Source organism: Ascaphus truei, chromosome 17 (genome assembly GCF_040206685.1).
Source record: "Ascaphus truei isolate aAscTru1 chromosome 17, aAscTru1.hap1, whole genome shotgun sequence".
Lineage (NCBI taxonomy): Eukaryota > Metazoa > Chordata > Amphibia > Anura > Ascaphidae > Ascaphus > Ascaphus truei.
Genome location: NC_134499.1, coordinates 27458778 through 27472042, shown reverse-complemented (window position 1 = coordinate 27472042; position 13265 = coordinate 27458778). Strand labels below are relative to the sequence as shown.

Here is a 13265-nt window from a genome sequence, read left to right as displayed (position 1 = left end):
TTGAGGAGTCTCAGTGACTGGGGGTTGGGGGGGAGTGTCAGTGACTGGGGGTTGGGAGTCTCAGTGGCTGGGGGTTGGGTTGGGAGTGTCAGTGACTGGGGGTTGGGGTGGGAGTGTCAGTGACTGGGGGTTGGGGTGGGATTGTCAGTGACTGGGGGTTGGGGTGGGAGTGTCAGTGACTGGGGCGGGAGTCTCAGTGGCTGGGGGTTGGTTTGGGAGTGTCAGTGACTGGGGGTTGGGGTGGGAGTGTCAGTGACTGGGAGTTGGGGTGGGAGTGTCAGTGACTGGGGGTTGGGGTGGGAGTGTCAGTGACTGGGGTTTGGGGTGGGAGTGTCAGTGACTGGGATGGGAGTCTCAGTGGCTGGGGGTTGGGGTGGGGGTCTCAGTGACTGGGGCAGGAGTCTCAGTGGCTGGGGGTTGGGGTGGGGGTCTCAGTGACTGGGGGGTTGAGGGGAGTTTCAGTGACTGAGGGTTGGGGGTCTCAGTGACTGGGGTTTGGGGGGGGTCTCAGTGACTGGGGGGTTGGGGGGAGTTTCAGTGACTGAGGGTTGGGGGTCTCAGTGACTGGGAGTTGGAGGGGGAATCTCAGTGACTGGGGGGGGAGTCTCAGTGACTGGGGGTTGGGGCGGGAGTCTCAGTGACTGGGGTTGTGGCTGAGGTCTCAGTGACTCGGGGTTGTGGAGTCTCAGTGAGTGGGGGGTTGGGGTGGGAGTCTCAGTGACTGGGGGTTGAGGAGTCTCAGTGAGTGGGGGGTTGGGGTGGGAGTCTCAGTGAGTGGGGGGTTGGGGTGGGAGTCTCGGTGGCTGGGGTGGGGGTCTCAGTGACTGGGGGTTGAGGAGTCTCAGTGAGTGGGAGTTGAGGAGTCTCAGTGAGTGGGGGTTGAGGAGTCTCAGTGAGTGGGGGTTGGGGTGGGAGTGTCAGTGACTGGGGGTTGGGAGTCCCAGTGACTGGGGGTTGGGGTGGGAGTCTCAGTGACTGGGGGTTGGGGGGGAGTCTCAGTGACTGGGGGTTGGGGGGGAGTCTCAGTGACTGGGGGTTGGGGTGGGAGTCCCAGTGACTGGGGGGGGGTTGGGGCGTGAGTCTCAGTGACTGGGGGTTGGGGTGGGAGTCTCAGTGACTGGGGGTTGGGGGGGAGTGTCAGTGACTGGGGGTTGGGAGTCTCAGTGGCTGGGGGTTGGGTTGGGAGTGTCAGTGACTGGGGGTTGGGGTGGGAGTGTCAGTGACTGGGGGTTGGGGTGGGATTGTCAGTGACTGGGGGTTGGGGTGGGAGTGTCAGTGACTGGGGCGGGAGTCTCAGTGGCTGGGGGTTGGTTTGGGAGTGTCAGTGACTGGGGGTTGGGGTGGGAGTGTCAGTGACTGGGAGTTGGGGTGGGAGTGTCAGTGACTGGGGGTTGGGGTGGGAGTGTCAGTGACTGGGGTTTGGGGTGGGAGTGTCAGTGACTGGGACGGGAGTCTCAGTGGCTGGGGGTTGGGGTGGGGGTCTCAGTGACTGGGGTGGGGGTCTCAGTGACTGGGGGTTGAGGAGTCTCAGTGAGTGGGAGTTGAGGAGTCTCAGTGAGTGGGGGTTGAGGAGTCTCAGTGACTGGGGGTTGGGGGGGAGTGTCAGTGACTGGGGGTTGGGAGTCTCAGTGGCTGGGGGTTGGGTTGGGAGTGTCAGTGACTGGGGGTTGGGGTGGGAGTGTCAGTGACTGGGGGTTGGGGTGGGATTGTCAGTGACTGGGGGTTGGGGTGGGAGTGTCAGTGACTGGGGCGGGAGTCTCAGTGGCTGGGGGTTGGTTTGGGAGTGTCAGTGACTGGGGGTTGGGGTGGGAGTGTCAGTGACTGGGAGTTGGGGTGGGAGTGTCAGTGACTGGGGGTTGGGGTGGGAGTGTCAGTGACTGGGGTTTGGGGTGGGAGTGTCAGTGACTGGGATGGGAGTCTCAGTGGCTGGGGGTTGGGGTGGGGGTCTCAGTGACTGGGGCAGGAGTCTCAGTGGCTGGGGGTTGGGGTGGGGGTCTCAGTGACTGGGGGGTTGAGGGGAGTTTCAGTGACTGAGGGTTGGGGGTCTCAGTGACTGGGGTTTGGGGGGGGTCTCAGTGACTGGGGGGTTGGGGGGAGTTTCAGTGACTGAGGGTTGGGGGTCTCAGTGACTGGGAGTTGGAGGGGGAATCTCAGTGACTGGGGGGGGAGTCTCAGTGACTGGGAGTTGAGGAGTCTTAGTGACTGGGGGTTGGGGGGGAGTCTCAGTGACTGTGGTTTGGGGGGGAGTCTCAGTGACTGGGGGTTGAGGAGTCTCAGTGAGTGGGGGGTTGGGGTGGGAGTCTCAGTGAGTGGGGTGGGGTCTCAGTGACTGGGGGTTGGGGTGGGAGTCTCAGTGACTGGGGGTTGGGGGGAGTCTCAGTGACTGGGGGTTGGGGGGAGTCTCAGTGACTGGTGGTTGGGGGGGGGGGGAGTCTCAGTGCCTGGGGGTTGGGGGGGGAGTCTCAGTAACTGGGGGTTGGGGTGGGAGTCTCAGTAACTGGGGGTTGGGGTGGGAGTCTCAGTGACTGGGGGTTTGGGTGGGGGTCTCAGTGACTGGGGGGTTGGAGTCTCAGTGACTGGGTGTTGGGGGGAGTCTCAGTGACTGGGGGTTGGATTGGGAATCTCAGTGGCTGGGGGTTGTGGAGTCTCAGTGACTGTGGGTTTGGGTGGGGGTCTCAGTGACTGGGGGGTTGGAGTCTCAGTGACTGGGGGTTGGGGCGGGAGTCTCAGTGACTGGGGGTTGGAGTCTCAGTGACTGGGGGTTGGGGCGGGAGTCTCAGTGACTGGGGTTGTGGCTGAGGTCTCAGTGACTCGGGGTTGTGGAGTCTCAGTGAGTGGGGGGTTGGGGTGGGAGTCTCAGTGATTGGGGGTTGAGGAGTCTCAGTGAGTGGGGGGTTGGGGTGGGAGTCTCAGTGAGTGGGGGGTTGGGGTGGGAGTCTCAGTGAGTGGGGTGGGGTCTCAGTGACTGGGGGTTGGGGTGGGAGTCTCAGTGACTGGGGGTTGGGGGGAGTCTCAGTGACTGGGGGTTGGGGGGAGTCTCAGTGACTGGTGGTTGGGGGGGGGGAGTCTCAGTGCCTGGGGGTTGGGGGGGGGAGTCTCAGTAACTGGGGGTTGGGGTGGGAGTCTCAGTAACTGGGGGTTGGGGTGGGAGTCTCAGTGACTGGGGGTTTGGGTGGGGGTCTCAGTGACTGGGGGGTTGGAGTCTCAGTGACTGGGTGTTGGGGGGAGTCTCAGTGACTGGGGGTTGGATTGGGAATCTCAGTGGCTGGGGGTTGTGGAGTCTGAGTGACTGTGGGTTTGGGTGGGGGTCTCAGTGACTGGGGGGTTGGAGTCTCAGTGACTGGGGGTTGGGGCGGGAGTCTCAGTGACTGGGGGTTGGAGTCTCAGTGACTGGGGGTTGGGGCGGGAGTCTCAGTGACTGGGGTTGTGGCTGAGGTCTCAGTGACTCGGGGTTGTGGAGTCTCAGTGAGTGGGGGGTTGGGGTGGGAGTCTCAGTGACTGGGGGTTGAGGAGTCTCAGTGAGTGGGGGGTTGGGGTGGGAGTCTCAGTGAGTGGGGGGTTGGGGTGGGAGTCCTCAGTGGCTGGGGTGGGGGTCTCAGTGACTGGGGGTTGAGGAGTCTCAGTGAGTGGGAGTTGAGGAGTCTCAGTGAGTGGGGGTTGAGGAGTCTCAGTGAGTGGGGGTTGGGGTGGGAGTGTCAGTGACTGGGGGTTGGGAGTCCCAGTGACTGGGGGTTGGGGGTGGGAGTCTCAGTGACTGGGGGTTGGGGGGGAGTCTCAGTGACTGGGGGTTGGGGGGGGACGTCTCAGTGACTGGGGGTTGGGGGTGGGAGTCCCAGTGACTGGGGGGGGGGGTTGGGGCGTGAGTCTCAGTGACTGGGGGTTGGGGTGGGAGTCTCAGTGACTGGGGGTTGGGGGGGGAGTGTCAGTGGACTGGGGGTTGGGAGTCTCAGTGGCTGGGGGTTGGGTTGGGAGTGTCAGTGACTGGGGGGTTGGGGTGGGAGTGTCAGTGACTGGGGGTTGGGGTGGGATTGTCAGTGACTGGGGGTTGGGGTGGGAGTGTCAGTGACTGGGGCGGGAGTCCTCAGTGGCTGGGGGTTGGTTTGGGAGTGTCAGTGACTGGGGGTTGGGGTGGGAGTGTCAGTGACTGGGAGTTGGGGTGGGAGTGTCAGTGACTGGGGGTTGGGGTGGGAGTGTCAGTGACTGGGGTTTGGGGTGGGAGTGTCAGTGACTGGGACGGGAGTCTCAGTGGCTGGGGGTTGGGGTCTCAGTGACTGGGGTGGGGGTCTCAGTGACTGGGGGTTGAGGAGTCTCAGTGAGTGGGAGTTGAGGAGTCTCAGTGAGTGGGGGTTGAGGAGTCTCAGTGACTGGGGGTTGGGGGGGAGTGTCAGTGACTGGGGGTTGGGAGTCTCAGTGGCTGGGGGTTGGGTTGGGAGTGTCAGTGACTGGGGGTTGGGGTGGGAGTGTCAGTGACTGGGGGTTGGGGTGGGATTGTCAGTGACTGGGGGTTGGGGTGGGAATGTCAGTGACTGGGGCGGGAGTCTCAGTGGCTGGGGGTTGGTTTGGGAGTGTCAGTGACTGGGGGTTGGGGTGGGAGTGTCAGTGACTGGGAGTTGGGGTGGGAGTGTCAGTGACTGGGGGTTGTGGTGGGAGTGTCAGTGACTGGGGTTTGGGGTGGGAGTGTCAGTGACTGGGATGGGAGTCTCAGTGGCTGGGGGTTGGGGTGGGGGTCTCAGTGACTGGGGCGGGAGTCTCAGTGGCTGGGGGTTGGGGTGGGGGTCTCAGTGACTGGGGGGTTGAGGGGAGTTTCAGTGACTGAGGGTTGGGGGTCTCAGTGACTGGGGTTTGGGGGGGGTCTCAGTGACTGGGGGGTTGGGGGGAGTTTCAGTGACTGAGGGTTGGGGGTCTCAGTGACTGGGAGTTGGAGGGGGAATCTCAGTGACTGGGAGGGGAGTCTCAGTGACTGGGGGTTGAGGAGTCTTAGTGACTGGGGGTTGGGGGGGAGTCTCAGTGACTGTGGTTTGGGGGGGAGTCTCAGTGACTGGGGGTTGAGGAGTCTCAGTGAGTGGGGGGTTGGGGTGGGAGTCTCAGTGAGTGGGGTGGGGTCTCAGTGACTGGGGGTTGTGGCGGGAGTCTCAGTGAGTTGGGGTTGAGGAGTCTCAGTGAGTGGGGGTTGAGGAGTCTCTGAGTGGGGGGTTGGGGTGGGGGTCTCAGTGAGTGGGGGTTGAGGAGTCTGTGAGTGGAGGTTGAGGAGTCTCAGTGAGTGGGGATTGAGGAGTCTCAGTGAGTGGGGGGTTGGGGTGGGAGTCTCAGTGACTGGGGGTCACTGCAATGTGGAATTATTGACCGGCTTAAAGAGGGTGGGGGTCTCAGTGACTGGGGTGGGGGTTTCAGTGACTGGGGGTTATGGCGGGAGTCTCAGTGAGTGGGGGTTGAGGAGTCTCAGTGACTCGGGCTTGTGGAGTCTCTGAGTGGGGGGTTGGGGTGGGAGTCTCAGTGACTGGGGTTTGGGGTGGGAGTCTCGGTGACTGGGGGTTAAGGAGTCTCAGTGAATGGGGGGTTGGGGTGGGAGTCTCAGTGAGTGGGGGTTGGGGTGGGAGTCTCAGTGGCTGGGGTGGGGGTCCAGTGACTGGGGGTTGTGGTGGGAGTCTCAGTGAGTGGGGGTTTGAGGAGTCTCAGTGAGTGGGAGTTGAGGAGTCTCAGTGAGTGGGGGTTGAGGAGTCTCAGTGAGTGGGGGTTTGAGGAGTCTCAGTGAGTGGGGGTTGAGGAGTCCTCAGTGAGTGGGGGGTTGGGGTGGGAGTCTCAGTGACTGGGGATTTGGGGGGGGAGTCTCAGTGAGTGGGGGGTTGGGGTGGGAGTCTCAGTGACTGGGGGTTGTGGCGGGAGTCTCAGTGAGTGGGGGTTGAGGAGTCTCAGTGAGTGGGGGGGTTGGGGTGGGAGTCTCAGTGACTGGGGGTCACTGCAATGTGGAATTATTGACCGGGTTAAAGTGGGCGCCATTATCGATTAATTCTCAGTTTCAAGTCTGCAATTTAAAAAGATGACATCAGAGTCCTGCAACCCGTTGTGAAACCGGATACTATAGCTAGTCATAAATATTGTGAAATATACAATACGTGCAGTGTTTTGAGATTTTGAAAGGTTCTTTGGTGACATCAAATGTTACACAATCTTGGCCAGCATATCAGCATAAGAGGAAAATTGTATTGTGGCGTTGGCGTTATAATGTGGAACCGGATGCAGCGCCTGTCAGGTACCCAGCATGTCTCATGGGCAGAGAGACAGGAAAATCTCATCACTTTTTCCTTCTTCGACCTTACAAAGATCACATGCAGGCTTTGTCTGCTCCATATTTCCCCCGGGTAACTCGTTGACAGTAAGATAAAAGTTTTTCCTGCTTAATTAGTTTGAAAGATCTGCATACCTCCTGACACTGGCAGCGCTAGAATGATGGCAACGTACAATTCTAACCCTTCTCTAGCATTGTGTCGCAGGTTCCCTCTACCAGCCAGCTGATCCAGCTGATTATTGCATTATAAGTATCTAGGAAATGATAACATCCTATTACCCACAGTATTAGAAACAAATATGACGTATAGGAAATACATATGTTTTTGCTAGGAGCGTATACTGGTATTTTACTATTTTATTTTACTATTTTACTAGGAGAACTGGGGAAGTGGGTTTGTTATTCAAAGGATCTTATAATCACTTACCGGCAGTGTTGCCTAACACAAGCAGTGAGTGCCTCCTTGTTTGTAAAAGTATACTCTAAGGTAGGGGGTGGCAAACTGGGGGGGCACACCCGAGATTTTTCTGGGGGGATGCGGAGGTTGCAGAGGCCCCGTGTTCTTCCCCGAGGCTTTTAAATTAAATGCCGGGGGATCACGCGTGGCCTCTGCAACTCAATTTACCTTGGTTCTGCTGGCTTCAGGGCTCGTCTCCATGGCAACACGGTGTCAAATGACGCCGTGGGGCCATGTGACATGACATCACATGACCCCACGGCGTCATTTGATGCCGCACCAAGGCAAGGCAGGGGGGCACAGCAACAAAAGTTTGCCCTCCCTTGCTCTAAGGCAGTGGTTGTCAACATTTTTGTGGTTAAGGAACCCTATAATTTGTGAAATTCGGAGGAAACCCAAACCCTCTCTAATAGCGCGTCTGAGATCAGATGCATTGTACGGAACCCCAACCCTCTCTAATAGCGCGGCTGAGATCAGATGCATTGTACGGAACCCCAACCCTCTCTAATAGTGCGTCTGAGATTAGATGCATTGTAAGGAACCCCAACCCTCTCTAATAGCGCGTCTGAGATTAGATGCATTGTAAATTCTTCTTTCTTTGGTACAACTTTAAATGACCAGAAAATTGCCGGGCACCCTGGTTGAAAAACACTGCTCTAAGGGGCTTCAATTAAATCAATGGGAAATTTCAAAAGAGAGTGGCCCAATCATACGCGTTGTCTGGTATAGAATAAGCCCCTAAATGTACAGTAAATGCATTTAAACCTGCTCAACATTTTAATTCAGACCCTAGTTTTAAGGGGTCACGTTGATGTTCGTAGTAACAATTGAAATCCTCTGTTTTGATTTTGAAAAGCCTTGAAAACAAAATTTCACAGACAATTTACTAAAATGACACTGGGGGTAATATTTTAATTTTATAGAAAACATTTGTTTTGTTTTTTTATAACCGCTATCCTGTATGATCCAGTTAATATCCACTTTCATTTTCAGCTCTCTCAACCTATACAAACCAACTGAACCCAATATAAGTGCAATTACAGTTCTGAGTAAGTCAATTGGAGAGGGTCGGATGTAAAAAAAAAAAATCTATCAGTTCTGCTACAGTACCTGGGTCTATTCACACTTTCTGCAGATAAAATGAGGGATTAGCAGTGCAGAAAACACTACGCAGATCTGCATGCAGGGTTTTTGTAATTACATTTCAAATGTATTGTCCCAGTCAAGCTGATTGTAATATTGTTTCCCCGTGGGAAATGCCGAAGTCACCTGAACAATACCTGTTGGTAATAATCTTGAACTCCACACAAAAAAATGGTTCATTTATGTTACACCTCATTAGGAGCCGATGTGACATAGATTCTGTTGGTAATACAGCAGAGTTGAGAGTACGGAAGAAAATGATCAGAATGGGAGCATTTGACGCTGCCGTTTCGTCGCAGTCTTTCATCCGTTCAACTCCTGTTTACCTGCTTAGGTGTGTTCTCTTGCAGAAGGGAAGATTTATGCACTCGGAGGAATGGGTACAGACACCTCCCCTCAGGCTTTGGTTAGAGTCTATGAACCAACAAAGGATAACTGGCAACAGCTTCCCTCCATGCCCACCCCTCGTTACGGGGCATCAACTTTCCTACGTGGAAACAAAATCTATGTCTTAGGTAAGTCGGGGGCACATCTGTTCGAGGCAACAGGAAAAGGCATCACATGTCTGGAGCCTGAACACACCAGTGGAAGTGTCCAGTCTGGAGTCCCAGTTCTAGCTCCTAACGGCCTTGGGCAAATCACATCTTCTTGTTGTGCCCGAGGCACTAATAATTAAGCTCTTGCTGCCAACAAGACCATTAAGACAAGTGGGTTGAATGTTAAGTTCTTTGGGGAATATATCTCGCTTGCAAATTCTGTTACCTCAGCTGTGCTAACACAGCGGATGCAATCAGTGAGGGCAGATGGAAAATAAATAATAATATTTTTAAAGTCCTGTTTTAAACTTTCTATGGTATTTCTTTGCATATTGCTGAGTAGATCTCTGCTGTTTTGGTAGAAAGAAATGGCTTCCCGGTTGATTTAATGTGTATAATATAGTTACTAGCAGCCCATTGAAAAACCAAACACGCTGCATACAATTAGTAGTGATTATCTTGCTTTCTTGATGCTGTTAGCAATGTAAAAAATAAATAAATCTATATCTATCTTACTATATATAATTGAAAGCACTGTATGTTTGCCTGCCTGGATGTCCGGTGTCCCTAGGGGAAATCTCATTGTCCCTTGGCCGCCCGCCCCGCACACCTCTCATTGGCCTGAGGCGGAGTGACGGGCCAAAGGGGACGGACGGGGACACACACACAGACACACACACAGACAGACACAGACAGACAGACACACACACACACACACACACACACACACACACACACACACACACACACACACACACACACACACACACACACACACACACACACTCTCTCTCTCTCTCTCTCTCTCCCCCGTCAGTTGGACCGCAGCTCACCTTCCACACCCCCCCCCCCTCCTCTCCCGGTGCCCCTCACTCTCTCCCCCCTCACTCTCTCCCCCCTCCCCCTCACTCTCTCCCCCCTCCCCCTCACTCTCTCCCCCCTCCCCCTCACTCTCTCCCCCCTCCCCCTCACTCTCTCCCCCCCTCCCCCTCACTCTCTCCCCCTCCCCCCTCCCCCTCACTCTCTCCCCCCCTCCCCCTCACTCTCTCCCCCCTCCCCACCTCACCCAAATCCCCACGCTCCGCAACATCCCCAGCCGCACCATCACCCTCACCGTGCGCCGCGGAGGAAGCGCGGCCCTCCTGCTCAGCTGCAAACTACAGGCTCCTCCCCCCTCACGTGCGCCGATCCCGGAGAGGGAAGCGCGGCCCGGGCCTCCTGCCACTCTTGCCCCCCGGGGTCAAGGTAAGTCACCCACCGTCTCCCACCCACGCACTGTCACCCAGTCACCCACCCACACACCCACCCAGTCACCCACACACCCACCCAGTCACCCACTCACTCAGTCACCCACCCACTCAGTCACCCAAAAACTCACTTAGTCACTCAGTCACCCAGTCACCCACACTTAGTCACCCACCCACTCACTTAGTCACCCACCCACCCAGTCACCCACACAACCACCCAGTCACCCACACAACCACCCAGTCACCCACACAACCACCCACCCACTTTCACCCAGTCACCCACCCACCCACTCAGTCACCCACCCACTCAGTCACCCACCCACTCAGTCAACTCAGTCACCCACCCACCCACTCAGTCACCCACCCACTCAGTCACCCACCCACTCAGTCACCCACCCACCCACTCAGTCAACTCAGTCACCCACCCACCCACTCAGTCACCCACCCACCCACTCAGTCACCCACCCACTCAGTCACCCACCCACTCAGTCACCCACCCACTCAGCCACCCACTCAGTCACCCACTCACTCAGTCACCCACTCACTCAGTCACCCACTCACTCAGTCACCCACCCACTCAGTCACCCACCCACTCAGTCACCCACCCACTCAGTCACCCACCCACTCAGTCACCCACCCACTCAGTCAGTCACCCAGTCACCCACCCATTCAGTCAGTCAGTCAGTCACCCACTCACCCACCCATTCAGTCAGTCACCCAGTCAGTCACCCACTCACCCACCCAGTCAGTCTCCCACTCACCCACCCAGTCAGTCTCCCACTCACCCACCCAGTCAGTCTCCCACTCACCCACCCAGTCAGTCACCCAGTCAGTCACCCACTCACCCACCCAGTCAGTCTCCCACTCACCCACCCAGTCAGTCTCCCACTCACCCACCCAGTCAGTCTCCCACTCACCCACCCAGTCAGTCTCCCACTCACCCACCCAGTCACCCAGTCAGTCACCCACTCACCCACCCAGTCAGTCACCCACTCACCCACCCAGTCAGTCACCCAGTCAGTCACCCACTCACCCACCCAGTCAGTCACCCACCCACCCAGTCAGTCACCCACTCACCCACCCAGTCAGTCTCCCACTCACCCACCCAGTCAGTCTCCCACTCCCCCACCCAGTCAGTCTCCCACTCACCCACCCAGTCAGTCTCCCACTCACCCACCCAGTCAGTCTCCCACTCACCCACCCAGTCAGTCTCCCACTCACCCACCCAGTCAGTCTCCCACTCACCCACCCAGTCAGTCTCCCACTCACCCACCCAGTCAGTCTCCCACTCACCCACCCAGTCAGTCTCCCACTCACCCACCCAGTCAGTCTCCCACTCACCCACCCAGTCAGTCTCCCACTCACCCACCCAGTCAGTCTCCCACTCACCCACCCAGTCAGTCTCCCACTCACCCACCCAGTCAGTCTCCCACTCACCCACCCAGTCAGTCTCCCACCCAGTCAGTCTCCCACCCAGTCAGTCTCCCACCCAGTCAGTCTCCCACCCAGTCAGTCTCCCACTCACCCACCCATTCAGTTTCCCACTCACCCACCCATTCAGTTTCCCACTCACCCACCCATTCAGTTTCCCACTCACCCACCCATTCAGTTTCCCACTCACCCACCCATTCAGTTTCCCACTCACCCACCCATTCAGTTTCCCACTCACCCACCCATTCATTTTCCCACTCATCCACCCATTCAGTCTCCCAGTCACCCACCCATTCAGTCTCCCACTCACCCACCCATTCAGTCTCCCACTCACCCACCCAGTCTCACCCAAAACCACCCACCCAGTCACTGACCCCACCTACCCACTCACCGACCCTGAAAAAGTCACCCAGTCACCGACCCACCCACCGACCCAAAGTCACCCACCCACCCACCGACCCAAAGTCACCCACCGACCCACCCACCGACCCAAAGTCACCCACCCACCGACCCAAAGTCACCCACCCACCAACCCAAAGTCATCCACCCACCGACCCAAGTCACCCACCCACCGACCCAACTCACCCACCCAACCACCGACCCAAAGTCACCCACCGACCCAAAGTCACCCACCCACCGACCCAAAGTCAAACTGACCCAAAGTCACCCACCCACCGACCCAAAGTCATACACCCACCCACCGACCCAAAGTCATACACCCACCCACCGACCCAAAGTCACCCACCCACCGACCCAAAGTCACACACCCACCGACCCAAAGTCAAACCGACCCAATGTCACCCACCCACCGACCCAAAGTCAAACCGACCCAAAGTCACCCACCCAGTCACCCACCCACCGACCCAAAGTCAAACCGACCCAAAGTCACCCACCCAGTCACCGACCCACTCAGTCACCAACCCACCCACCCACTCAGTCAAGTGTCACCCACCCACCCACACACTCAGTCAACTCACTCACCCACCTAGCTGTCATGGGGGGGGGGGAAGCCCAACCCTGTCGTACGCCCCCCCAAAATTACATCCCGGGCAACGCCGGGTCTCTCAGCTAGTATACATATAAAGGATAGGAACTGTCACTGGTGTTTTGATTTTAAAATATGTTTGTGTTTTGGTTATGCCGGAACTCGACTTGGATTAGTAAAAATTTATGGAAAAATAAATAAAAATGCTTGTTTAAAATTTGGGGGAAATGTGAACATTTGTGCATAAGTTAGTGAGTTTTCCATACACCAACCCAAAAGTTTTCTCCGTTTATTAACAAACAAAAGAAATCCAAGTACGAGCCTTTCCCGATTTTTGGCGTATATTTTGCTTGGATTCGATCATTTGTTCCGGAATTTCCGTGGATCCGAAATAACGTAGAATCTGCAATGTTCAGATTTTGAACCCACAAACATGCTAATCCTTACTACATACATCATTTGTATTTGTATAGAGGATTGTGCTTTAATAAGCAGGTCAAAGCCCTAAAATGATTGCATTTCTTACAGTCCCCCCTTGTTTGCCAGAGGGGCCAGGAGGAATTCCTTACTTTTCAAATATGGTACTGGGATTCATTAATCATAAACACCTTATAGAGCTGAACTACAGAACAGCATGGAAATACACACAGCCTTAATACAAATATATCTAGAAACTAGGACCCCACTCTGTCTTAAGCACAGACACAACGCTGGATCACTTTTTACAGTCTCCTGATGTAGTTGCACGTCTTCTGATTCAATTCCTGAATCCTATTAACACGCTGGAGGCATTTCCACCCCCCGCGCCCCACAGAGAATTCAGGGCCGCACAGCGAAACTCCATCCAATTAAAGTGTGGGGTTTAAGTCAGAATTAAAGAGTCTCCTGAGTGCGTGTGTGTTAATCCGTGAACAGCAGGGGCTGCCAAAATGTCTACAAGGAGCAGGCTAAGAAAGAACTGGGATTGGCAGGGTTTCTACGAGAGTTTAGATCAGAACAAAATAAGCATTTTATGCTTTCCTTAACTCCTTTTTAGGGACCAATGAGTTGAGATATATAATCTATCCGATATCATATCAATGCGTAATAATAATAATAATAACAACTTTATTTCATATAGCGCTTTTCTCCCAGTGGGACTCAAAGCACGAAACAATTACACTATAGTGTGCGGTACGCA

The 13265-nt window shown here is 55.8% G+C and overlaps 1 protein-coding gene across 2 annotated transcripts in view; it reads left to right on the top strand.

Moving 5' to 3' along the window:
- The window catches only part of KLHDC8B (kelch domain containing 8B), a 69048-nt gene that overhangs the window by 30537 nt on the left and 25246 nt on the right, over positions 1-13265 (top strand). For both annotated transcript variants that reach the window (XM_075574430.1, XM_075574431.1), the window contains exon 3: positions 8237-8401. In XM_075574430.1, coding sequence (XP_075430545.1) covers positions 8237-8401 — 165 coding nt within the window. The remainder of the gene's footprint in view (positions 1-8236; positions 8402-13265) is intronic.